Source organism: Callorhinus ursinus, unplaced genomic scaffold (genome assembly GCF_003265705.2).
Source record: "Callorhinus ursinus isolate GAN/ISIS: 27379988/994484 unplaced genomic scaffold, GSC_fseal_2.0 scaffold14, whole genome shotgun sequence".
Classification (NCBI taxonomy): domain Eukaryota; kingdom Metazoa; phylum Chordata; class Mammalia; order Carnivora; family Otariidae; genus Callorhinus; species Callorhinus ursinus.
Window position 1 is genome coordinate 46,762,388 of NW_027397076.1, and position 27,022 is coordinate 46,789,409.

The 27,022-nt window shown below is 40.8% G+C and overlaps 1 protein-coding gene across 2 annotated transcripts in view; it reads left to right on the forward strand.

The window, feature by feature from the left end:
* SARNP (SAP domain containing ribonucleoprotein) overlaps positions 1-27,022 on the forward strand; it is a 46,153-nt gene that overhangs the window by 14,641 nt on the left and 4,490 nt on the right. For both annotated transcript variants that reach the window (XM_073900873.1, XM_025883178.2), the window contains exons 6-9: positions 492-565; positions 1,010-1,038; positions 4,660-4,685; positions 5,782-5,850. In XM_073900873.1, coding sequence (XP_073756974.1) covers positions 492-565; positions 1,010-1,038; positions 4,660-4,685; positions 5,782-5,850 — 198 coding nt within the window. The remainder of the gene's footprint in view (positions 1-491; positions 566-1,009; positions 1,039-4,659; positions 4,686-5,781; positions 5,851-27,022) is intronic.

The following is a 27,022-nucleotide window of genomic DNA, read 5'->3' on the forward strand; positions in this document are numbered from 1 at the left end:
TGTGTGTGTGTGTGTGTGTGTGTGTGTGTGTGTGTGTGTGTGTGTGTGTGTGTGTGTGTGTGGTGGGGAGGGGTTTGTACCTTTTAAGTGGAGATGACATAGGACAATGCTGCCTCATTTCTAACTGAAAGAGTACCACTAGTGTTGGAACCAAGCTGTTCCTTTGATCCCTTTTCAAAGGTCAACCAAACACAGCTTTTGTCTTCTTGGCTTCTTGCAGAATGTGGGTTTTATTTTATTCCTTTCCTTTTGTTTTTTGAGGACATGAATGTAATAATAGTCTTTTGTGTTTGCTTTCTGGAAAGGGCTGTTGAGGTAAGCCCTGGAGAGATATAACCTGATATCCTCTAGGATTGTCAGTATTCTCAGTTTAGATCTTATGAAATATACTCCTGGTGTTCTAAAGATACAAACTTCTAAACAACTTTTCTCCTTAAGGAAACCAGAAATTAATTTTTCTCTTCCTCTTCTTTTGTCTTTTTATCACCTAGAGAATGCAGAAGAGAGCTGAACGATTCAATGTACCTGTGAGCTTGGAGAGTAAGAAAGCTGCCCGGGCAGCAAGGTGAGTGTCCTGGCCTTTTGGATCTGAGACGGTGATAGTATGAAGGTGGAGGGGTATGATCCTAGGTTTTAAATATAATTGTTGATTTTAAGTAGAATAGACACCTTGCTGAAAAGAAACACTTTTTTGGCTCTGTTCAGAATTTGCTGCTGATTTGGATGTAGTAGCTGTAGATTAGGTCTTATCAAGCAGGATTTTTGTAATAGGTAAAAATCAGGAACTGTTACTTCTAATTTTGATAAGGCTTCACTTTTAGCTTATTCTCTGATCTCTTGGTGAGAAAAAGAGTAAACTGAACCTCTTTCATGGGGTTGTTAGAATTAGCTAATGATTGCAAGTCTTGAGATCACAAGCAAGAAGTGCCATATGTACACTTGACACGGAGACAGACAATAGGGAGTGTGAACAGCTTCCTAAAATTTAGCTTGTTTTTTTTTTCTACAGATTTGGGATTTCTTCAGTTCCATCAAAAGGTAAGAATACAGAGACTCTTCTAAAAAAAGTTACCTTTATATTTTAACTTTTCTGTCACAACAGATTTCTCCAAATTAAGGTAAACTTGTTAGCTTTAGAAGCCTTTAAGAGGTTATAACATTCACCTTTTTGCTTGAGGTAAAACCATACTTAAGCCTTCCTGGGCAATTTAGAGAAGGGGCTGAAGTTACAAGAATAGGAGGAAGTGCCATCATTTGTTTTCCTTTTCTTGGACATCTTTAGAGAAGTTTCTAGTACCTTGCCTAGTTATTCTGGTGTCTCAAGTCAGCATGTAATTATGTACCTGTCCCGTGTCATACTGCCTAGAGTAAGTGGTGAAAGAGAAAAGAGAGTATCTTTTACCTCAACAGTTTTGACTTCTAGGAACTTACAAGGAAATAATGTTGGATATGCTTAAAGACCTAGTTAACCAAAGAATTATCACAGCATTATTTTTCATGATCAGTAACTAGAAACAATGTAATATACAATAGGGAATTTGTTAAATAAATGTCTACCATAGTATAGTAGACTATGCAGTTGTTAAAATGACACTGGAGAGTATTTGTCAGAAAAATGTTAAGTGAGAACAAATTATAAAATTATATTAGTAGTATATTTCCCTTTTGGTAATAGAAATGCATGTATGGATAGAAAAACAGATTTGGGGGGTGCCTGACTGGCTCAGTTGGTGGAGCATGCAACTCTTGATCTCATGGTTGTGAGTTTGAGCCCCATGTGTGGTGTGGAGTTTACTTAAAAATGAAAACTAAAAAAAAAAAAAGGTTGTGGAGGGAATATGTGCTAAATTGTTAATACTTATTGTCTCTGGTTGATGGAATTTTGAGTGACTTCTTTTTGCTTGTCTGTGTTTTTAAAATTTCTGCAATGAGTATGTATCTTGTAATAAATTAGGAAGAAAGTTATTTTTAAAAAGAACATAGTCCAGTTTTAGAGACTTAAATTTTAAATGTAATCTCTTAATCTAATTTAGTCTTCTTAGTGATCTGTTTGAAGTGTGTTAAGAACATGTCCTCTAAAGATTTAGCATTTTGCTGTGCTTTTTGTTTTTTTTTTAATTTTTAATTTTTTTTTTAAATGTTTTATTTATTTATTCATGAAAGTCAGAGAGAGAGAGAGAGGCAGAGGGGGAGGGAGAAGCAGGGTCCTTGCCTAGCAGGGAGCCCGATGCGGGACTCGATCCCAGGACCCTGGGATCATGACCTGAGCCGAGGGCAGACGGTTAACCATCTGAGCCACCCAGGCGCCCTAATTTTTAATTTTTTTAAGATTTTATTACTTATTTGACAGAGAGAGACACAGCGAGAGAAGGAACCCAAGCAGGGGGAGTGGGAGAAGGGAGAAGCAGGCTTCCCCAGAGCAAGGAGCCCGATGGGGGGCTTGATCCCAGAACCCTGGGATCATGACCTGAGCCGAAGGCAGATGCTTAATGACTGAGCCACCCAGGCGCCACTTGCTGTGCTTTTTAAAAGACTAGCAAAATTCTGGCCACTATCACTACATGTTTTACTTTATTTTTTTTTCCAAATATTTATTGAGAGAGAAGCACGAGCTGGGGGGAAGGGCAGTGATAGAGGGAGTGTGGGTCTCCATCCCAGAGCTTAAGACAGATGCTTAAGCGTCTGCCTTCAGCTCAGGTCATGATCCCAGGGTCCTGGGATCGAGTCCCGCATCAGGGTCCCTGCTCCTTGGGAGCCTGCTTCTCCCTCTGCCTCTCTCTCTCTCTCTCTCTCTGTGTCTCATGAATAAATAAATAAATAAATAAAAAGTTAAAAAAAAAAGATGCTTAACTGACTGAGACTTCCAAGCGCCTTCACTACATGTTTTAGAAACAGGTATTTTCTGGCTTTTAGTTACATTAAGAGAGATGCAGTAGGATTGATGATAGTACAGCAAAAATTATTAAAGACCTTAGATGGTACTATTTGAGGAAAGACAAAAGTTAGAATTAATAGTCTAAAAAGGAAACCTGATCAATAAAATGATATATTGATAACATCTACAGTATCATTTTTTTAATTCTAACATCCTTACCCTATAAGTACCTCTTAAAAGAAGAGTTTGGAACATTTAAAAGGAAGTACTTTTTATGAGTGAAAACATAAAAACATCTTAACAGTTCCTAGCACATGGGTTGTGGTAAAAGTTGAATCTGTACCTGCATGTTTACAGTGGAGAGTTAGGGAACCAATTCCAATATTATGATGACTTAAAATTCAAAAAAGTTTTTTTTTTTTTAAGATTTTGTTTATTTGAGAGAGAGATCACAAGCAGGGGGAGCAGCAGAGGGAGAGGGAGAAGCAGACTCCCCACTGAGCAGGGAGCCTGACGTGGGGCTCCATCCCAGGACCCTGGGATCATGTCCTGAGCTGAAAGCAGCCACTTAAACTACTGAGCCACCCAGGCGCCCTGGAAAAGTTTTAAGAATTATTGACTTAGATTAGGGTTGGGCCTACAGGCCAATTCATGTGCTTCTTAGTGATAATTTCAGGATGGGACGTTGGCTTTAAGCAGCTGTAATTTTAAGGAATTTATTTATTTTTTTAATTTTAATTTACTATGATGGTAGCTTTGCTCCTTTGTCCAGATGTGATGTCTTTCTTTTTTTTAACAGCTTTATTGAGATATAACTCATATTCCCTGTAATTCATTCATTTAAAGTTGTATATAATTCACTGGTTTTTAAAGAATATATTCACAGGGTTCTGCAACCATTGTCTCAGTCTAATTTTTTTTTTAAGATTTTATTTATTTATTTGAGAGAGAGCACGAGAGAGAGCATAAGAGGGGAGAGGGTCAGAGGGAGAAGCAGACTCTTCGCTGAGTGGGGAGCCCAATGCGGGACTCGATCCTGGGACTCCGGGACCATGATCTGAGCTGAAGGCAGATGCTTAACCAACTGAGCCACCCAGGCGCCCTCAGTCTAATTTTAGGACATATTAATCACCCCAGAAAGAAACCCTGTACCCATTAGCAGTTGTTTCCCATTTCTCCTTCCACCCGCACCCAAGCAACCATTCATTTTTTCTATGCATATAAATCTGCTTTCATATAAATGGAATTGTGCACTTTGTAGTTTTTGTGACTGGCTTCTTAGCATAATGGATTCAGGATTTGTTCATGTTGTAGGATACATTAGTACTTCATTTCTTTTTAATATTGAGTAATATTTCGTTGGGTATACCACATTTTACCTATCCATTCATTAGCTGATGGACATTTGGGTTGTTTTCGCTTTTTGGCTACTATAGATAATGGTGCTATGAACATTCATATGCAAGTTTTGCTGTGGATGTATGTTTTCATTTCTCTTGGGTGTATACCTACAAGTGGGCTTACTGGGTCATACGGTAAACTGTTTAACTTTTTGAGGAACTGCCAAATTGCTTTCCAAAGTGGCTGTACATTTTATGTTCCCATCAGCAGTGAATGCAGACGTGATCTCTAGATGCAATGTTTGCCTTTTTTTTCCTCATAAGATAAAGGATATTTGTCTTGTGTACTTTTTCCCTACTAATTTGATTTGAAGACTATTAGCTTCATAAAAATCATAAATGATGTTTAAAAATGTTAAATAAAACTTTTATTTGCTTCTTTAGGTTTGTCATCTGATGCCAAGCCTATGGTAAGAAATCTTTTTTTTAATACCTTGAGAGACACATCTTAACTCTGGTTTTAAAGTTAGAAACAGCTCCCCAGATCAGAGGAATCGCTGAGATCACATGAGTTTGGTGACTGTTTTCAATACAGTGTTTTATGTCCTGAATAAAATGGATTGTTTGAGTATTAAGAGGTCAGGAAAATTGCCACATCTTCCAAGTCACTATAGACATCTTCCTTCCTGTCATTCCTCTTGAAAAAAATGAGTAGATTTTGTTAGCCAGAGGACAGTCCATATAATTCTTTGTTTTATGGTACTGTAGTTTTAGGCCTTGTCTAATGGCTCTGAAAAATGTCTAATAATTAGTTACCACAAGCAAATCTGTGGAAGCAACTTATGAGCTCTTTTGGTAGATACTGGTATTTTTTAACACTAAATCATAGACTGAAGACTGGTAGAACAAGATGCCTTCCCGGACCATTGTGACTCAGTGGCATATTCAGAAATTGGAAACAGATGCTGTGGGTGAAATATGTTTGGCTTTATAGAATCCTGTTCTTGAAGTTATAGTGCAGTATGGGAAATGAAGCCGAAATGTAGGAGTATCAGCAGTAGTAGTAATGAAAATGTCTTGTACGTTCTTATGATAGTAAGTGTTGTATATCAGGGCTTCCAAGAAAAAGGAAGGAAGAAAATTGAGTTGGGTACTGGTGGTAGATTTGTCTTCTGAAGAAAGGAGAGCTGGAATTAAGAACTACTGAAGAGGCTACATATAGGATTTAATGCTTTTGGATTGACTAATGGACTTGTTTGGAGGTGATTATTTAGATACTAGCTTTTTAAGGCAGTGTTTGGTCTACTTTTATCTTAAACCCCCTTTAGGCTCTTGCCACCTTTGATGAACAAAGGAGGCTGTGTTGAATCTTTTACTGCATTCTGGAAGAGGTCTTTTAATAATTAGTGGCTGGATGGGTGCTGCTTAGTGTCCTGATTTGCCATATAGGGTATCTTTGATATTGTAGGCTATTTTGAACTCTTAGCTTTGGACTATAATTTCTGCCTTTTGTATTTTCTGTTTTGATTTTTAAAAATACGGGTTTTTCCCCCTGTGTTTATATAGGTTAACCTGGATAAACTAAAGGAAAGAGCTCAAAGATTTGGTTTGAATGTCTCTTCAATATCCAGAAAGGTAAAGTACTGTTTTTGCCACCTTAGAGCAGTGTGGGGGCTACATAGCCTGGAAATGACTGTCCTGAGAATATAGCTAGCTATTCATATTCAGCACTTCATTTCATGAAGTCCTTTGACTGTCACCTCCTCTCGCTGACTGTTGATTACGTTACAGGAATTATTTCACATAGTGAAAAATTTTTTTTTTCCCTGCATATTTTTTTCATAGCTTCCACCCAGGCTCTTAGAACATGGTCTGTATTTCTCTTGGTTAAGATGTTGTATTGAGTGATGTTAAAAACTTACTACATCTACTTTAACTTCTAACATAGTTTTTTTTTTTAAGATTTTATTTATTTATTTATTTATTTAATTTATGAGAGAGAGAGTGTGAGTGAGAGCGTGCGCACGAGCAAGGGGAGGGGCAGAAGGAGAGGGAGAAGCAGACTCCCTGCTGATTAGGGAGCCCAATGCAGGGCTCTATCCCAGAGCCCTGGGATCATGACCCAAGCTGAAGACAGATGCTCAACCGACTGAGCCACCCAGGTGCCACTCTAATATAGTCTTAATGGAAACAGGAGACGAAAATCCTGTCTTTGGGTCAAAGGTACCTAGAAACAAAATTTGAAGGTTCCTTGGAACAAAAACAAGAAAGTTATTTCATTCTGTCTTTCCCCTCTGCTAACTGACATTATTGAGTTTGTTAAGCAAGGTGACTGTTGACACCATGCTGTGTGGAGTGATCAATTCTGTAGGGCATTGTTATGTTTGAAGTTTCGCCAGGCATGTGCTGTTGGAGAAAATGCTGAGGATTCTCCTGTTTGCCTTGAGCAGGTAGTCTCTCAGTCTGGTTCTGTGAGAATGAAAGCATGTTTCTTGGTTGTTGAAGTGGGGACAGGGTTAAGGGAAGACTGTTTCAAACCAGAAGAACTATCAAAAGAAAAAATGTCATTGGGGCACTTGACTGGCTCAGTTGGAAGAACATGTGACTCTTGATCTTGGGGTCGTGAGTTTGAGCCCTAAGTTGGGTGTAGAGGTTATGTACATACATACATACATAAATAAATTTGTTTAAAGGGTCATTATTTCCCACTAAGTCTGGAAGCATTTAGCTCTCTGGAAATCCATGGGAAAACACTGTCCTGAATGGTGGTTGTTAACATTTTTGCTCAGGAGAAAAACTGAACACTAAAAAGTGTAAACACTTATGCCCCACCGGGACTTCTAACTTTATACACAACTGTTCCATTTTCCTTCCCTTTACATTACATTTTTTATGCTTACCAGAAGCTTAACATTAGGTCTTTGTGCCCAGCTTGATGCTGAGACCATAGGTGTTCAGTAGGAATATTTGCTAGTTTATGTGAAATTTTAAAAAACTCAGGAGTTGTGGGGCACCTGGGTGGCTCAGTCATTAGGGTCTGCCTTTGGCTCAGGTCATGATCCCAGGGTCCTGGGATCGAGCCCTCTATCGGGCTCCCTGCTCAGCGGGAAGCCTGCTTGTCCTTCTCCCACTCCCCCTGCTTCTATTCCCTCTCTCTCTGTGTCTCTCTCTGTCAAATAAATAAATAAAATCTTTAAAAAAAAAATTGGAGTTGAGAGTAGACAAAGTATGTGATTCTTAAACCACATGCAGCTTAATTAGGAAGAATATACTATAAACCAAGTCATTTGTGTTTTGTTAGTTTGCCAAGGGGAAGGGTGCTTGGATCGGTGGCCCCAGTTGTCATCTGTTTCCTTTTATATATGAAGACTGGGTATCTGAGAATCTCAGCAGTAATTCACTGTAAAGAATTGTAGGGCGCCTGGGTGGCTCAGTCGTTAAGCGTCAGCCTTCGGCTTAGGTCATGATCCCCGGGTCCTGGGATCGAGCCCCACATCAGGCTCCCTGCTCCACGGGAAGCCTGCTTCTCCTTCTCCCACTCCCCCTGCTTCTATTCCCTCTCTCGCTGTGTCTCTCTCTGTCAAATAAATAAATAAAATCTTAAAAAAAAAAAAAAAAAGAATTGTATGCGTTCCATCAAAATTAACAAAATTGAACATATCTCCAACTGTGTAGCTCATATGGACACTTTATCGAGACGAATTTGCTTCTCATTTTATACTGCCCACCTGAATTATTTTCATAGTATTTCATTACAGGGATATTAGCCTTTTCACTTTCACTTCCTTAGAATCTTTCTCCATATTTGACTTGCTTTCATTTTTAGTCCATGGGAAGCTAAGTAAAGCATGAAGAGATACATTTATTAGCTTTGTGACTTTTAGCAAATTACTAAACTTCTTTGGTCCTCATCTATAAAACATTGTGTTTGTGAAGAGTAAGTAATTGTGTATGTGAAATTATCTAACATATTGACACTTTGACCCTTAATAAATGTTTACTTTCTTCTTAGTTCAGTTCTGTTGGCCACCTGACTTTATGCCTTTGAGTCAGTTAACTTCTGTGTTTTAGTTGATCATTGATAAGATTTCCCATTTTAAGTCTCTGAAGGGTACCTGGCTGGCTCAGGTGGTGGAGTGTGTGACTCTTGATCTTGGGGTTGTGAGTTCCAGCCCCACGCTAGGTGTAAAGATTACTAAACAAAATTAATAAATTTAACCCTTGGGTTGTAATCAAATAGTGGTAATTGGTAAAACTGACTATGTGAGCTGTGTTTTCAGATGATGTTCATTGCCATACCTATGTTCTGGAATAGTGCTTCTCAAATTCTGTAGCAAAAGCCTAGTTTGTTTTTTTTTAATTTTAAGATTTTATTTATTTAGGGTGCCTGGGTGGCTCAGTTGGTTAAGCGACTGCCTTCGGCTCGGGTCATGATCCCAGGGTCCTGGGATCGAGTTCTACATCGGGCTTCTTGCTCAGTGGGGAGTCTGCTTCTCCCTCTGACCCTGCCCTCTCTTGCGCTCTCTCTCTCTCTAATAAATAAAATCTTTAAAAAAAAATTCTATTTATTTGTCAGAGAGGAAGAGAAATAGCGAGCACAAGCAGGGGGAGCGGCAGGCAGAGGGAGAAGCAAGCTCCCCGCTGAGCAAGGAGCCCGATGTGGGACTCGATTCCAGGACCCTGGGATCATGACCGGAGCTGAAGGCAGACGCTTAACCAACTGAGCTACCCAGGCATCCTAAGACTAGTTTTTTAAGTTTCTAATTTATTGGGGCTCCTGGCTGGCTCAGTTGCATGAGACTCTTGATCTCAGGGTTGTGAGTGAGTGCAGGCCCCACATTGGGCAGAGAGCTTACTTTAAAAAAATTTTTTTTTCTAATTACAGAGTGGTACTTTTGTAAAATACAATAAAAATGTCACAGCAGTGTTAAATTACTCTGGAAGTTTCCAAGCACTCGCAATTTCTGGAGTTATTGCAGACTCGTAAACACTTTGGGGATCAGCACCAGGAGGCAGATCACATTTTGAATAACACTGTACTGGTGTATGTATGATTTCTTCCAGGGACCACTTTGCTTGGAGACTTGTGACTTTTGAGATATTCTCTTTGAGTATAGATTCGTTTGCATGGATCATTAAGTCCTGATTTTCAGAATCATCCTGATTTCAGCAGTTTGCTCTACTTTGCCCCATAAACCATTACAGTGTCCCAGAAATGCTGATGTTTTGTTGTCCACCACTGTCCAATAGAACTTTCTGTGATGTTGGAAATATCCTATAGAATATTGTTCCATTGAATAAGTCTGTGTTATCTAATACAGTAGTCATTAGCCACATGTCATTATTGATTACTTGAAATGTAGCTAGTGTGAACTGAAATTTTTAATTAAATTTAAATAGCTGCATGTATATTGGGCAATTCAAGCCTAGCTTATATTTCTCATGCAGTTTTCACACTTGAAGTAGCATAGAAATCTTTGATCAGACCACATATTTGGACCACTGTTTCTGTGCCTGTAGAATATAAAAATTTCAGAGTGAACGTGCAAGGAGAGAAATTGGAGGAAAGGGAGTAGTAAGAGATAAGGAAGTGTTCTTTTTTATTTTTATTTATTTATTTTTTAAAAAGATTTTATTTATTTATTTGACAGAGAGAGACACAGCGAGAGCAGGAACACAAGCAGGGGGAGTGGGAGAGGGAGAAGCAGGTTTCCTGCAGAGCAGGGAGCCTGATGCAGGGCTCGATCCCAGGACGCTGGGATCATGACCTGAGCCGAAGGCAGACGCTTAACGACTGAGCCACCCAGGCGCCCCAGGAAGTGTTCTTTTTTAAAAGTAACTTTTTCCACAGAACTTAGTTCTAGATCCAGATCCTGAAATTGCAACTGGCTACATTCTCAGTGAGAGTTGTTTGGTTCAAAATCTTGTGTATAACTGTTCTCAAACACCAGAGATGATATGCTACCTAGTATTTGGTTGGCCAAGGTTAGTGACATGATTAAGTTTGTATTTATGGAACAGCTAGGTTAGTATACTGTGTCCACCTCATCCTGGGTTCCGGTATAGCCTTCTCCTATATAATTTGGTCACCTGTCTTTAAGTTTTACTATTCTCTAGGCACAGATCTCTTTCAGTTTGATAGGATGCAAATAGTGGAGGTTAGCAGGTAGTAGAGAGATTTGATTTCTCTTCTTAATTCTAGTAACTTGAAAAGGGCATTGCATGGGGTTTGTGTTTGCTTGATCCAGCTTGAGGCCCCGACTTCTTGCTGATTTCTCTTTGGTAGATTCCTCTGCAGACCAGTGTAAATGATAAAGAGAAAGTGTGTGAGAGGAAGTGAGCCATGGATCAATAGTGTTTATGACTGATTTTTTTTGGTCACAATCTGGTTATCTTTTTATATTTTAGATTGACATTTTGAGCATATTACAGATTTGAGGATACCAAATCACTGCTTCCTAGGCTGACTTTTGCATGACTGCTCATATATTTCAGCTTTCAGCTCCACTAGTATACTATACATGTTAGGCAGTACACAGAAACTTAAAGAAATCTGCCCCCCCACCTCAGTCATCTTCCTCCTTTCCCCCTGCCCAAGAAAGGCCTGTCCGTTCATGTTTCCAACTCAAGTCTCAGTGAATAGAATCCTGTTGGTTTAGGATAATGGGAAGTGACAGGGCAAAGAATGGCACTGGCATTTATAGACATTTTTTACACAAGAGGCTGTAAATTGTCCCCTCTAACTCTTTGGACTATTTGAGGGTAGAATGGCATGCCTTGTCTCATATAAGCCTCATGGTGACTATGGGCTGAGAAACCTCCCACCCCTCAAACAAAACAAAACCCAGATAAATAACCTCTGCCTGGTTGGTTCTGATTGATCACCAGCTAGGTTTTCAGTCTTGTGCTTGACTGGTTGTTTTTTTGTTTTGTTTTGTTTTTGTTTTTCCTTCTCTGTCAGTTTTCCATGTCTCCCAAGAGAGGTAGTGTTTGGGTTAGTCCTATTGGTGAAGGACAGGACTTGGCTTGGCATATAAGAAACTCATCTTTGAAAGGAGTGAGAGATGGATAGAGGAAGTAGGTGGGAAGCCAGCTCAGTTAATAGAAGATGGTCATAGGACATTAGTTTTATAAAACTAAATCTGGGCTTAGAGTTAGGGTGTAAACTGATATAGCTAATTTGGATTGTTTTGTTTTCATTTTCCCCCCCAAACATTGGCATATTTGGGAAAGTGAAACTTGATACTTTAGGAAGTTATAGGACATCCAGCCAAGTAAGTATTCCAAAACAAAACAAAACAAAACCCAAGCCCAGGCACTAAGTAGAAACCTGGAATGTGGTTTATGCTCTTTTCCCTCCCTGAGAATGTGAGGGGCATGTGTTACTGCTTCTTGGTTCTTGATTACAAAATATAGGCATCTTTTATCCCTGTTGACCTTAGTACATCTTCCCTACTTCTCTACTGGAATATTATTGTGCCTTCCCTCTTTGTAGCTCGTGTTAAGGTAACTGTCCTAATGGCGCTATCTTAAGGCGTATAAACAATAAAGTCTGCTTTTCCTGTGTTGTAATTTTTGCCAGTTTTCTTCCCTAATGATTGTGGTCTGTGTTATATAGTGTCAGAATATAAAAAGGTTAAAAAGTTAAAATATCTCTTCATTGATCATTATCTTCTTGTTGAGGCTGGTAGCTAGAAGATTCTTAGGTGGCTGCAATGATTAGTTTTTATGAACCGTCCATATAATTATATATTTTTGCTCACCATTGCTTGGGGATGAACCACTTCAGAGTGAGAGAGATATTGGACTTCCCTTGTTTTTGAGGCTCCTGTCACTGAAACCTTTTGAGATATCAGAGAAGCTGTGACAGAGTCAGTTCCAAGCACAGGAGAGCACCAGTATCTCCTAGCATCTAGATTTCACTGTTGCTAACTGATAGTGGGCTGGTCTCCATTCACTCTTCTGGAAGGCCTATTTGATTCTATCTACATTCCCTTCCACCATCTGAAATAAATGAAGACATGTTTGTTCTTCCCCTTCAGCAGTGGGTTTTGGTACAGAGGGATGTGGAGAGAAGGAAGTTCACACTATGGATTTAGAAGTTGGTCACCAGCTTTCTCAGAGGGACTATAATTGTTAGAGTTTAGGTATGTGTAAGCGGCTGCCTTCGGCTCAGGTCATGATCCTGGAGTCCCAGGATCGAGTCCCGTATTGGGCTCCCTGCTCAGCAGGGAGTCTGCTTCTCCCTCTGACCCTCTTCCCTCTCGTGCTCTCTATCTCTCATTCTCTCTCTCTCAAATAAATAAATAAAATCTTTAAAACAAACAAACAAACTTTTCCAAAGGAAGAACTGTGGGGCCATGCATAGGACATTGCCAACATGGTACTATAAGAAAGTATTGCAGAACCATAAACTATGGTGAGGAGTTTGGTAGAATATTTTTTAAAGGGGTAGTGGTAGAAGATTTAGATCCCAAGTAAGTTGGAGAAGTAGCCTGCTAAGTGGTTTTGGGTTCTTTTCCATCCAACATATACTCAAGTAGCAGTACCTAGGCCAAGTACACCACTTAACTTTCTATTCCCCTTTTTCATGGGGCCCCATGAGACCAAGAGAAATGCAGATAGTAGGACTGTAGGTGGGAAAAACTCCAGTGTAGGTCTTTCTAGACATTTCATTGAGTATTTCATTGAGCAAGAGTTTTGGGGGAATACCCTTTACCCCTCATCCTAGTTTGTCATTTTTCCCAAAAATGCTTCTTCCACTTGAAAAATTATATTCTTTCAACTTATATTAACTAATAAGAAAAGACAAGAGTGGGATGATATGTGTGTGTGTGTGTGTAGTAGATAGAGATAGCAGTTGAGAGTGACCGTCGGGATGAATTTCAGGAAGAGCTAAGATCCAAACCCACATAGGTTACAGCATTTCTTGTAGCATTTTGGGGCTCAGCTAAAATCTAACTAGTCCTTTAAATCTTCTAATTTATAATAATTTGAAAATAAGTATTTGGCCTTTTTTTCTGCCTTCTCTCCTCTAAGATTAAAAACTGCTGTTTCTCCACCCGCCCATTGGAACAAACCTTGAGGGAGTGGTAAAGGAGCTGTTTAAAGAGGAAACAATAGGGAAAACTCTCTGACCTCAAGTTTATCCCCTCATCTGGTTCTTCATTTGTCCCTGCTAAGGAACAGAACTTGTCTTTTGTCTGTAACACAAATACATCTTCACCTCCCTCCCTTCCCACTCCCCCCCACCACCCGCTCTTCTCACTCCCTTCTATTATAGTTCCAATCAATGATGTCATTATGTGTGCCATTCAACTGCTGTTGAGCCACTTGGCTATAGGAATTTGGAAGAGCAAAGAGGCAGAATGGAATTTTTCTCTGTCCTGCCCAGGGCTCTTGAAAATGTATTCTAATTTTAACTTGAGAAATAGGAGTCAGGTTTTTCTTTGCTCAATTTCTTCTTCTACCCTCCCACTCTGTATTCTAACCCTTAAACACAGTTTTTACTAACTCTGTATGAGGAAAAAATTGGATAAGAAATGTTAGGAATATAAATTGAACACTTTTAAGAGGAAAAGCTTTAAAAATTTGTGGAAGCAAGATGAAAATTTTGATGCTTTGTCAGGATTTATGGCTGGTGTTTTGCCCTGTTGACTATAAGTTGGGTCTTTGAGAAGTTTCTGGTAGAGGGTTATCCTTGCCTAGGGTGCATGGTTGAAAACACTAAGGATCTTGGACCTTTTCATTTTATTTTTTTACATGATTTTCTACATCAAGTTTGAATCCAAAGAACTAGAGGTAAGAAGGTTTGTAGTAAGAAAAAAAATGCACTGTCTTTTCTATCTCCTCTGCTCGATATCCTGCCCCCCACTTAATGTCTTTGCATTCCTTCTTCTGACATGTCAGAACTGATGACTTTGATAAAAAACAAGTTTTATGCCTTTCTGTGGTCCCCCTGTAGTCTTTTCCCCAAGAGTAAATACAGCCTGGAAAAGGAGGGGAATGAGTCTGTTTTATTTTTAAACACATTTAGTTGTTTTTGCCAGCCAGGTTCTTGAGATGGGATCATTCTCTGAGTGTCAGTTTTTAAAAATTAAAAAAAAAAAAAGTTCCACTCATGGTACATAAGGTAAATAATTTTAGAAATTTACTTGTAAATATATTATATCTGATTGTATATCTAGTTGTATGTCTAATTTGGGAGTGACCAGTACTTATGTCTAATTTGGGGGCAACCCAGTAACTGGCCTGGCTTTTCTAAGCATAGCAATATCTAATATCTGTCTGATTACTCTCAGATACTCTCCCTGCCTGTGGTGAAATGTGAGCTCACTTCCTGAATCCAAGTCTATCCATCCTTCAGAATCTGTATGGGAGAAAAAAGTATGGGGTGTTTTTTTGTTCTGGTTTGGGTTTTTTGTGTTTGTTTTGTTTTTTGGTTTTTTGGTGTGTGTATATTGATAGTTTTTGGGCAGGGCAGGTAAGAAGTTTTGGTGTTCAAAGGCTCTTTTTATGGTCTGAGAGCTGTAGCAATATAAGGATGTTTAAAATGTATTTTAATACTTGAGAGGCTAACACTTGGCTAATAGTCTTCTTTGGGCTGACATTGATAAGGAGAAGTAACATTTTATTTTTGAAAATATATATAGGTTCATGGGGTGCCTGGGTGGCTCAGTTGATTGAGTGTCTGCCTTTGGCTCAGGTCGTGATCCCAGGACAGGACTGAGCCCTGTATCGGGCTCCCTGCTCAGCGAGGAGTCTGCTTCTCCCTCTCCCTCTGACCCTCCTCCCCGCTTGTGTATGTACATGCTCTCTCTCTCTCTCTGTCAAATAAATAAATAAAATCTTTTTAAAAAAAGAAAATATATATAGGTTCGATTCAAGTGAAGTTTTTTTCAAGTAAAATTTAATAATTACATGACAGTTCATTTTCTTACATATTCATTATTAATAGCAAAGTTGCTTTTCATGCCTGATAGTCAAAGGAGGTCAGATAAAATCCTTTAGTATTTTAGAGATAGGAAGGGGGATGAGGCAGGTCATCAGATTGGAGATATTTTATAGGGGAACATTTGGTGGTAATGTTTGCAAACTAGCAAAGGCCCTGTTTTGTTTTGTTTTGTTTATTTTTTAAGTAATCGCTACCCCCAACCTGGGGCTCAAACTTACAATCCTGAGATCAAGAGTCATATGCTGTACTGACTGAGCCAGCCAGGCACTGCAAAAGGCTCTGTTTTTAATAAAATCTGAGGTGTCTTGTTAAGATCTAGAAAATGTTAACTCCTTTCATCCCCTCCCTTTTTTTTTGTTACTCTTTTCTCACATTTTTTAAATAGTATTTTAACCACATTTTACCTTCTCATCCCCAGATCAGATTCTTAGGACGGAAATAGAAATGTATTTTCAGGGTGTTCTACACTTGAAATACAAGTTTTAAATCCCTAGCAGTGAGGATGTGTTACTGAGAAAGATACTGTGTTTGAAGTGCTTGCTGTCTGGATTTTAAAAGTACTGGGTGAGGAGTTCATTGAGGTATAGAGTAGAGGAGGCAGTTACAGAATTTTCACTACCATGTTCATGCTTAGGTATGAGGTAGTTGAGGAAGTGCAACTAGAAATGAAGAGAGCTGTAAGATGAGAGAGGCCTTATGTGATGGACCTCTTTAGTGCTGTTAAGTGAATGAGCAGAACACATAAGCCCTAAGACAAATCCTATCTGTTCTCTACTTTGTTCATATTTCCCCTTATACTCCCTATCAGTTCTGCAGGGGTGAAAAAAAACCTTCATGTGCTTCAACCTAGTTGCCTCTGTCTTTCCTCTACATACCTGAAGTTTTCCCTGATCTTGTTTTGGCATGTTTTTCCTGTATTGAACTCCCTTGTAAAAAAGTTTTTCTGTTCCTCTACTTGAGTTCTATGAAGGCAAGCAAGACAGGTACGCTCCTTAGAGTCAGCTGTGATTCCTTCATAGCTCTCTTTTCCTCTTCACGTCCCTGTGGCTGAGATACCCTGGAAGCATAAACTTTTTTTGGAAGGCCCCTAGTGCTTTTGGAGGAAAACTGGAGTGGACTAGCAACTTTGCTTGGACTTGGTGAGATTTATTTATTTATTTACTTACTGGTCTGTGCTTTCTCAGAGCCATTTGCAATTGTTCCCAACTATAGCTGCACATAAGGGTCACCTGGGGACCCTTTTTAAAATACATCTCCCTAAGCTCTTCCTTTTGGGAATCAGATTTATTAGTTTGGGGTGAAACTAGAACTCTGCATTTTAAAATATTACAGGTGGGGTGCCTGGCTGGTTCAGCCGGTAGAGCATGAGATTTGGGTCTTGAGTTCGAGCCCCACATTGGGCAAAGAGATTACATTAAAAGATAGATAGAGATAGAGATGCATAGATAGATAGATTTCACAGGTGAAAAGAATCTGCTTTCCTAGTGTGCATTCTAATTTCTGAATGCTCAGGTAACTGTTACCCTTCATTATCTGTATATTTGGTTAAGATAGCATTTACCTCCCCTCAATGTTTTTAGCTTCCCTCTACTGACTTCTTGACATTTCTGAATGCCAGCTCTGCATCGCTTATCCTTAAAGGCAGCAGCTTCCTGGCTTTTAAGGGAGGGAGGTGGGGACTTTTAATAGAAACTTGGTTTCCGGGGGTCTCAAGTGTGAAGCCTTCATTTCCTCCACCTGCCTTGCTTTGTCCTACAATCAGCTAGAGCAAGACCGAGACGACCTCCTCTGGGGTTGGAGAGGAGTGGGGGTGGGGGAAGGAGCTTGTTTTGGAGAAAGAGAAAAAGTGATGGGAGCTAGTGACTCAGAAGAGTGTTTGGTTCTGAGCTGATTGTGTTTGGGGGCTTCAAATCCTGTAAAGATAGGAGGAGATACCTACAGTTCCTGGTGGTCTCTAAATCTCATGTAGCTTTAAAGTTCCTGGCACCCTACTGGCCCTAGAAAGTTGATTCTGATCTCACAGTTAAAATTTTTGAGACTAGGTAAGATGTTGTATTGGGAGGTGTATTTTTTGTTATGTGTGTGGGAGTGTTGGAGTGTCTCTTTACTGTCTATGTGCTAAAATAGCATACTCTTTGCTAGTCCAGCCCTTCACTTTTGTCTTGCTTAGTTAGGCTCTGTGCATTAGTTTTTAGGACCACCTCATGTTCTGTGGTCTGCCTGGCATAAAGGCTCAGGAATAAACATGTTCAAATGAATTTCAGAAACTGGGGCAGGGAGGTGACAGCTGTGTGTTTAAGCATTGCAGTGTTTCTGAGAGAAAAACCATCAGTTGCTGTCATTCACCCTGAGAGTATGAAATTGGAAGCCCACTTGCCCTGGAGTGTTTCATAATCTTTACCTCAGGGAAGTCAAGGCCATGTCATTATTAATCTACCATCGCCTGAAAGCCCCCAGCCTCTGTTTTTCATCCTGCCATCAGTCATGTAGCGGTGAGAGTCACGAAAGTGACATAAAGCACCATTCTTTTCTTTTTGCCTCATTCTTACCTAACATTCCCTTAGAAAATCAGACTGGCCTGAGTAGTATTAACATCTTCATATGGTTATTCATTTGTAAAAGGGGATAGTTAGGGGCACTTGGGTGGCTCAGTCATTAGGCGTCTGCCTTCAGCTCAGGTCATGATCCCAGGGTCCTGGGATTGAGCCCCGCATAGGGCACCCGGCTTAGCCGGAAGCCTGCTTCTCCCTCTTCCACTCCCCCTGCTTGTGTTCCCTCTCTCTCTCTCTGTCAAATAAATAAATAAAATCTTAAAAAAATAAAAATAAAAGGGGACAGTTATTTGTTATTTTTGCAAAACATGACCATCTTAGTTCACTATCAGTCTCTCTCCCATCATTCCAGGGAAAAGACTTCTGAGAAAGTAACTGTTAAAGTGGGGTAAATAAAGTGGTAGAGTTTAGGTCCTAATGGAAATATGTAGCAGACTCTTACACTGAAGAGTGTTGAATGCGCAGAATAGCTGTCGTTAAAACAGCCATACAAGGGGGCGCCTGGGTGGCTCAGTTGGTTAAGCATAGACTCTTGATCTCAGCCCAGGTCCAGTTACAGGGGCACCTGGGTGGCTCAGTCGGTTTAAGCGTCTGCCTTCAGCTCAGGTCATGATCCTGGGAGTCCTGGGATAGAGTCCTGCATTGGGCTCCCTGCTCAGCAGGGAGTCTGCTTCTTCCTCTCCCTCTACTCCTCCCCCCACTTGTGCTCTCTCTCTCAAATAAATAAATAAAATCTTTAAAAAACCAAACAAACAGACAAACAAACCAGTTATAGGAGAATAGCCAGCTCCAACTCATAGTAGTACCTGAGCTTCCCTGAAGTGCTCTTTTCTGCTTATAAGGTATCTCAGACTGGATTCTTTAGATTGTAATTTCTGCTTCTCACACATGCGTAAGGAGGGATGATGTGTGAATGAGCTGTTGTACTGACCAGGAAAAATGTCTGGCTTGGTTAATTCGTTTGGTCTCCTTTGAGAATAGTAAAGATATCTCATATTTAAATTCAGTAAATACTCTTGCTTTGGGAATTACAGTTCCTTAAATAAGCCTAAGTTACATTCGGTCACTGTTTTGTTTCTCCTAGTTTCTTCTTTTTTTTAAAGATTGTATTTTATTTTTTAAAGATTTATTTTTGGGGGTGCCTGGGTGGCTTAGTCATTAAGCGTCTGCCTTCGGCTCAGGTCGTGATCCCAGGGTCCTGGGCCCCCTGCTTGGCGGGGAGCCTGCTTCTCCCACTCCCCCTGCTTGTGTTTCCTCTCTCGCTGTCTCTCTGTCTCTGTCAAATAAAATCTTTAAAAAACTAAAAAAAATAAAGATTTGTGTATTTTAGAGAGAGAGTGCGAACGGGAGGGGAGAGGGAGAGAGAATCTCAAGCAGACTCCACTGTGAGCCCGAGCCGATGTGGGGCTGTATCTCACGACCCTGAGATTGTGACCTGAGCTGAAACCAAGAGTCAGATGCTTAACCGACTGTGCCATCCACGTGCCACTAAGATTTTGTTTTATTTTTTTAAAAGATTTTAATTTATTTATTGGGGGGGAGGGGCAGGGAAGAGGGGAAGAGAGAATCTCAAGCCAGAGCCTAAGGTGGGGCTGGATCCTGAGCCAAAAACAAGAGTCAGATGATTAACTGACCAAGCCACCCAGGTGCCCCTAAGATTTTGTTTTTTTAAGTACTCTATACAACCCTTGTGGGTCGCAAACAACCCCAATATCAGTCAAGAGTTGTACACTGTACTGACTGAGCCAGCCAAGCACCCCTCTCCTAGTTTCTTTTTATGATCCAGAGTGGCACTGGTAATAAAATTGAAGAAGATATATGCTTTCAGTACATAGCCCATGGAGTGCTAATTAAATCAAAGTGGGCTCCTTTTGGCAGAGCAAATAACCCTGGCACACTAAGCTTGGAGTGGTGTTCTTTATTGTATTCAGGGTAAGACTAGTAAGTTTTGAAAAATGTTCTCTTGAATTTGTATCTTTTTTTTTTTTTTAAGTTATGATGAAGGAGATTTTTTTTTTTTTTTTATGAGGTATTTAGAGTAGTCAAATTCATAGAAAAAGAAATAGAACAGTGGTTTCCAGGGACTGGGGGGAGTAGGAAATTGGGATCTGTTGTTCAACAGGTATAGAGTTTCAGTTTTGCAAGATGACAAGGTTCTGAAGACTGGTTGCACAATAATGAGAATATCCTTAATATTACTGAGCTGTATATTAAAAAATGGCTATGATGGTAGATTTTATATGTATTTGACAATTAAACATACAAATTAAAAATTAAAGCTTAAAAAATGAACTAAATAAAAGCTTTCCCTTTGGGAGTGGGTGGATATTATCTGAGACTCAAGACTGTCCAAGATGAAGATCCCTTTTTCCAGCTTCATATGCAGCCAGGGGTGGCCACATAATTGAGTTCTGGCCAGTCTGTCCTGTGGCAGCTGTCAGCACCTGAAGCTCTGCACCTGGACAGAAGCAACTGGGGTTGCTTCTCAGTGTCAAAATGACAACTCCTCCAGACATTAAGTGAGATGTTTCATTTTTACTGCTGTAACTCCAAATGGCGAAGTTTAGGACAGCTTGTAGAAGCTCACAGGGAGGTTGTCAGCGCCCAGTCGGCCCGCAGTGTTGGAGCAGTTCGGAGCCCGGCAGTACTTGGGCCTGGCTGTTCGACCCTGTTGAGTCCCGCCCAGTCTGCAGTCTCACTTTGGTTCTCGCCGAACGCCGCCGAACCCGGCCCCGCCCGCTCTCCCGAGATTTTTTTTTTTTAAAGATTTTATTTATTCACTTGACAGAGAGATAGCGAGAGCAGGAACAAAGCAGAGGGAGTGGGAGAGGGAGAAGTAGGCTCCCCGCAGAGCAGGGAGCCCGATGCGGGACTCGATCCCAGGACCCCGGGATCATGACCTGAGCCAAAGGCAGACACCCAACGACTGAGCCACCCAGGCGCCCTAGAATTTGTATCTTGAAGAAGCAGGTTGGGTTTGGAAGATAACAAAGCTACAGTCTGCTCCATCTTGGGTAGAGATCTTATCCTTGGAATTCTTTGCCATAGAACGAAACAGTCACTTTAGAAAGTATCTATGATGTTCAGGCTGCCAGTTGCAGCTGATCTTCCATTTGGGACTTAATTCCTGGCTACAGTATATATGCCATAGAAACCATTCACAAGAGTCCTTAATTTAAAATTTCTAGTAATAGGGATGCCTGGGTGGCTCAGTCGGTTAAGCGTCTGCCTTCGGCTCAGGTCATGATCCTGGGGGCCTGGGATCGAGTCCCTCATTGAGCTCCCTGCTCGGCGGGGAGTCTGCTTCTCCCTCTGCTGCTCCCTCTGCTGCTCCCTCTGTTTGTGTTTTCTGTCTCTCTCTCTCTCTGACAAATAAATAAAATCTTTAAAAAAATAAAATAAAATTTCTAGTAGTAACTTGGTGCTTCCTTTCCCTCTCCTTTTCCTTCTTGGGGTACTGAAGTATTTTTTAATTAATCCCATTATATTTAGAGAGGAATAAGTTCTTAAGGGACCAGCAGCAACCCTGTAACTAACTGTACTTTTTTAAGTTTCTGCCTTGGGATCTGGGTGTTGGATCCTTGTCTTTGGATCTTTTTTTTAAATCTTTTTTCTTTAAAGATTTATTTATTTATTTTGAAAGAGTGAGAATGAGAGAGAGAGAGAGAGCACATGAGGGGGGGAGGGTTAGAGGGAGAAGCAGACTCCCTGCTGAGCAGGGAGCCCGATGCGGGACTCGATCCCGGGACTCCAGGATCATGACCTGAGCCGAAGGCAGTCGCTTAACCAAATGAGCCACCCAGGCGCCCCCTTGTCTTTGGATCTTACCTCAGTACTTCTCTCTCACCTAAATACTTCTGGCTAATAGCAAATATTTTCAAAACCGCTTGCCAGAGAGACTACACATTTAGCTCCAGATTTGTTTTTTTAAAGATTTTATTTATTTATTTGACAGAGAGATAGCACAAGTAGGCAGAGCGGCAGGCAGAGGCAGAGGGAGAAGCAGACTTCCCACTGAGCAGGGAGCCTGATGTGGGGCTCGATCCCAGGACCCTGGGATCATGACCCGAGCCAAAGGCAGACACTTAACCGACTGAGCCACCCAGGCACCCCATGGCTCCAAATTTTAGAGCTGTCAGTAGAAAGAGGAAAACAGTTAGAAGTGTTTATAGTGATTCACAGGGTTGAGAAGATAAAAACTTACAAGTTGTTCAGCAAAAACATAATTACTCTACATCTGGGGACCAGAAAGAAGATTTCCCCATGGGTCCTCATAATGCAGTAATGTAATGAACAATGGCATGCATCTTTATTGTAACTCAATCTTAAATTCATAAGTCCCATGAGATTAAGGATCTTTGTTTTATTCCTCTCTGTTCCCAATGCCAGAATAGTGCCTAACCTAAGGTAGACACTCAGTGGATATTTGAATGACTAGTGGATGAATGGATTAATTTTGAATGGATTAATGGTGTTACTTAAAATGTTGGTGGAAACTGATGTCTGTAATTCATTAAAAGCAATTCATTTGGGACCTTTAGAGTACCTAAGATTGGATCTGCAGAGTTAGAGTTTGGATCCTTGCTCTGTTCCCTTGGATTATTACCTAGATTTTTTTTTTCATTAATTATTAAGTTTCATGAAATCAGTAAAGTCTGGCAGCATAGATTTTTTTAGGGTTTCAGAAGGAGAAGATGGTTAATAGTACCACTGGTGGAGAAGACTGTGGTTGGCTGGTTACTTATTCTGCCACACTTTAACCCTAAATCTACTCATCAGTCCAAATACTTACTTGCCTTAGAGCTATGGGAATTTTCTTGTTGTCTTGGTAATGGGTCTGATTCTTACCTACTTCTTTTTTTTAACTTTTATTTATTTATTCATTTAAGTAATTGCACACAATGTGGGGCTCAAATTTCACAACCCTGAGATCAAGAGTGACATGCTCTTCTGACTGAGCCAGCCAGGCACCCCAAGATTCTTACCTACTTTTGATGACTTTGCTTTTTTTTTCTTAGTTAGTGATTCATCAGTTGCATATAACACCCAGTGCTCATTACCTCAAATGCCCTCTTTAATGCCCATCACCCAGTTATCCCTTTCCCCTACCCACCTCCCCTCCAGCAGCCCTCAGTTTGTTTGCTAGAATTCAGCATCTCTTCTGGTTTGCCTCCCTCTCAATTTTCATCCTATTTTATTCTTCCTTCCCTTCCCCTGTGTTCATCTGTTTTTTTCTTAAATTTCACGTGAGTGAAATCATACGGTCTTTGTCTTTCTCTGACTTACTTCGCTTAGCATCATATCTTCTAGTTCCGTCCATGTTGTTGCAGATGGCAAGATTTCATTCTTTTTGATGGTTGAGTAATTTTCCTTTGTATATATGCACCACGTCTTTATCTGTTCCTTTTTTTTTTTTTTTATGTTATGTCACCATACATTACATCATTAGTTTTTGATACAGTGTTCCGTGATTCATTGTTTGCGTGTAACACTCAGTGCTCCATTCAATTCGTGCTCTCCTTAATACACATCACTGGGCTAACCCATCCCCCCACTCCCCCCTTTTTTCCTAAGATTTTATTTGAGGGACGCCTGGGTGGCTCAGTCGGTTAGGCATCTGCCTTCAGCTCAGGTCGTGGTCTCGGGGTCCTGGGATGGAATCCTGCATCGGCCTCCTTGCTCAGTGGGGAATCTGCTTCTCCCTCTGCCTGCCCTTCCCCCTGCTTGTGCTCTCTCTCTCTCTCTCTCTCTCTCTCTGACGGATAAATAAATAAAGTCTTTTAAAAAAAAAAGGATTTTATTTATCTTGAGAGAGAGACAGAGCACAAGCGGGGGAGAGACAGAAAGAGAGGGAAAGGGACACACAGACTCCCCGCTGAGCAGGGAGCCCCTTGCAGGGCTTGATCCTAGCGCCCTGAGATTATGACCTGAGCCAAAGTCAGACACTTAACTGACTGAGCCACTCAGGCGCCCCTTGATGACTTTCCTTCTAATGTAGAAGATGAACGAATGACATTGTTAGCTTCAAAATTTTGTTGGTGTTTTCACACTTTGTTTCAAAGACCAGGAGAAAGGTCGCAGTAGAAATAATAGCTACCATTTATTGAGTACTTTTATGAATCCCTATATTCTGAGCCGTGCTTTCACACATGTAATTTGTATCTTGGGGCAGCCTTGAATGTCTCAATCTTTTCCTCCAGCAAGCATTGTTTGCTTTATGTTGCCTGAGGATTTTCCAAATATGAAAGGGAAACAAGAAGAAAAGTGAATTTGAAAAGTTGAAGATATTGTCTGAAGAGCTCAGTTTAGAATTATCTTATTCCATGATGGAAAATACAGTGATAGTGACTCATGGGGGTATTTGGCTGTATTATGTTCTGCTTTCCATCCTGTGCTTTGTATATGGGCTCTCTCCTCTTTTGCACAACTCTTTTTCTCATTTTTATCCATGAACTTTTAAAAAGAAAAACAAGGCAGCTATTGGGAGATAGGAGGATTATGTATGCTGAAGTTACTGATGTCAGTTAGTTGGCTTGCTATTTAAATTTTGAGTGAGAAGATGAGCAAGTAAAGTAAATGGATCAATCTGAACATCCAAGGCCTGTGTTTAGTCAATGAGGACAGGTTCCTCCTCTGGTTTTGAATGCAGGTTGTATGTTTTGAGGAGTTTCCACTTGATAGGAAATAAGGGCACTCCAGATTCCAGCACTGTTCTTCCCACACAGGAGCATACATGGGAAGAAAAAAGATTTGTTAATGGTTAAGGGGTTGTGGGAGGATTGAAGAAGGGAAAGGTTTGCAAATGCATATGACAGTGAGCTAGAGGGGTCAGTGCTGCCTGCAGATGCACAACCCCATTTGTGCACTTGAGCATGGCCTGAGGGAGCATTGGCCTGATGAATGCAGAGAGAGATGCGTTTTGATCGAGGTAATTTCCCTCAGATGGGTCTCACCATCCCATGAATCAAAACCTGTCAGCAAGGAGCTAAAGATGGAGTGAAGTTTATTGTACGTTTGTTTCCATGCGACACCGTCACGCTAGAAGGGTCAAGTGAGAGAGATCATTAGAACTGTGTTGATTTACTGGGCCTGTTGTGCACTTTCCCTGCAGGGCAAGGGGGAAAGAGGCTTTAGGAGGGAAGCTGAGGGGCTCTGGGTAGGGAGGGAAGGGCAGGCATGCACAAAATAAATAAAACCCTCACTGGTCTCTGCGGGTGAGGGGTGGGCAGGCTGTTTGTAGGGGGGTGGGAGGATCTGTATTGTATTTTTTTCCCTAGAGACCCTGGTAGATTTGTAGCAGATGCTCTGCCTGGATGTCCAGGAGAGACACCAAAGGTCTGATTAAAAAGGGAAACTCATGGAGAACTCTCTGACCTTAGCCTTAGTGGCTAGAGAAGTGTACCCTCTCTTCTTTCCTCCCTCTGTCTTTCCTCACCTTTGAGCTCAAAAGGAAGCACAGAAAATTTAATTTGGAAGTCAAAATCCCTATTTCAGGTTGTAGCAAAATAGAGAACCAGAGAAAAGGCTGTCCCACACATTCTAAATAGACATAGGCTTTGTGATGAGATTTGTGAAGGGAGTGGCCCCAGGGTTTGTGCTGAAAAAACATCTGGGTTTTGAAAGTACCATCTCCCTCTCTGTGATTTGAACTTGCTGAAATAACCCTACCTCTGAACTGAATGAAAATAAGTATGTAGTTGGGGCGCCTGGGTGGCTCAGTCATTGAGCGTCTGCCTTCGGCTCAGGTCATGATGCCAGGGTCCTGGGATCGAGCCCCAATCGGGCTCCCTTATCAGCGGGAAGCCTGCTTCTCCCTCTCCCACTCCCCCTGCTTGTGTTCCCTCTCTCGCTGTGTCTCTCTCTGTCAAATAAATAAATTAATTAATTTTTAAAAAGTATGTAGTAGTAGTTCAGCAGTATAGGGTCTAGTCCTGCCTTTCTTCAAGAAGGATATGGGATGCTCCTTTTATTACTCCTAACACTCTGCTTGGCCTGGAGACTTAGTGAAATGGAAATATTTCATCTAGAATAGTCTATAGAGATTTTCATTTTGAGTGCTCCATATTTATCTCTTACTTTATCTTAATGGTGGTAGACAAATTAAAGAAAACTTTTCCTAGTAACTTTGGTAAGGAAAAATATACGAGGGCTATGTTCATTGGAAATCTTCCTAATTCTTTTATTACAATTCAACAGATGGAGTAGGCAGGCAAAATTAGAAACAAATTCAGTGGAGAAAATCTTTAGTGCAGGATTACAAACTGGAGTCCTTTCCCTAGATCCCAGATAGTTATAAACTGGAGGCATATGTTATGGTAGGAAGGGGATGGGGTCCTAGCATTGACACAGGTTATTGGAGTGATATGGAAGTGGTCGAACTAGTTTACAGCCGCCTTTAGCCAAGGATCCTAGTGATCCTTTTTCCTTTGGGAATTAAGCACTTCTTCCATTCTGCTACTATTCTTCCAAAGAAAGGGTTATGTGAGATACCTGAGGAGATGGTAAATAAGTAAAATGTCCTGGATTCCATTCCTGGCTCTCTGCCACTTACTACTTGTGAGACTGGGCAGGTTACTTAGTTTCTGCAAGTCTCCTATCTATGAAATGGGTTTAGTCGTAGGACCTACTCTGTATGTCATAGTGCCTACTATGTTTGAGATTATTATAAGAAGTAAATGAGGAGTGTCTGGCTGGCTCAGTTGGAAAAGCATGCGACTCTTGATCTTGGGGCCATGAGTTCAAGCCCCGCATTGGGTGTAGAGATTAATAAAAATAAATAAATAAATGAATAAACCTAAAAAAAATAAGTAAATGAGATATCGCATGTAAAGAACTTTGTACAGTACCTGGCACAAAGTGAGCACCCAGATGTTAGTGACTGTAATATTATTCATCATTATTTTAATTTTTTTTAAGATTTTATTTATTTATTTGTCAGAGAGAGAAAGTGCGCACAAGTAGGGGGAGTGGGAGTGGCAGGCAGAGGGAGAAGCAGGCTCCCCACCAAGCAGGGAGCCCGATGTGGGACTGGATCCCAGGACCCTGGGACCATGACCCAAGCCGAAGGCAGACACTTAACTGACTGAGCCGCCCAGGCATCCCTAATTTCTGATTATTATAAACAAGAATAGGTTTTTGGGGGGCACCTGGATTGCACAGTCGGTTAAGTGTCCAACTCTTGATTTTTTTTTTTTAAGATTTTATTTATTTGAGAGAGTGAGTGAGAGAGAGAAGGAGCAGGGGTAGGAGCAGAGGGAGAGGGAGAAGCAGACTCCCCACTGAGCAAGGAGCCTGACTCGGG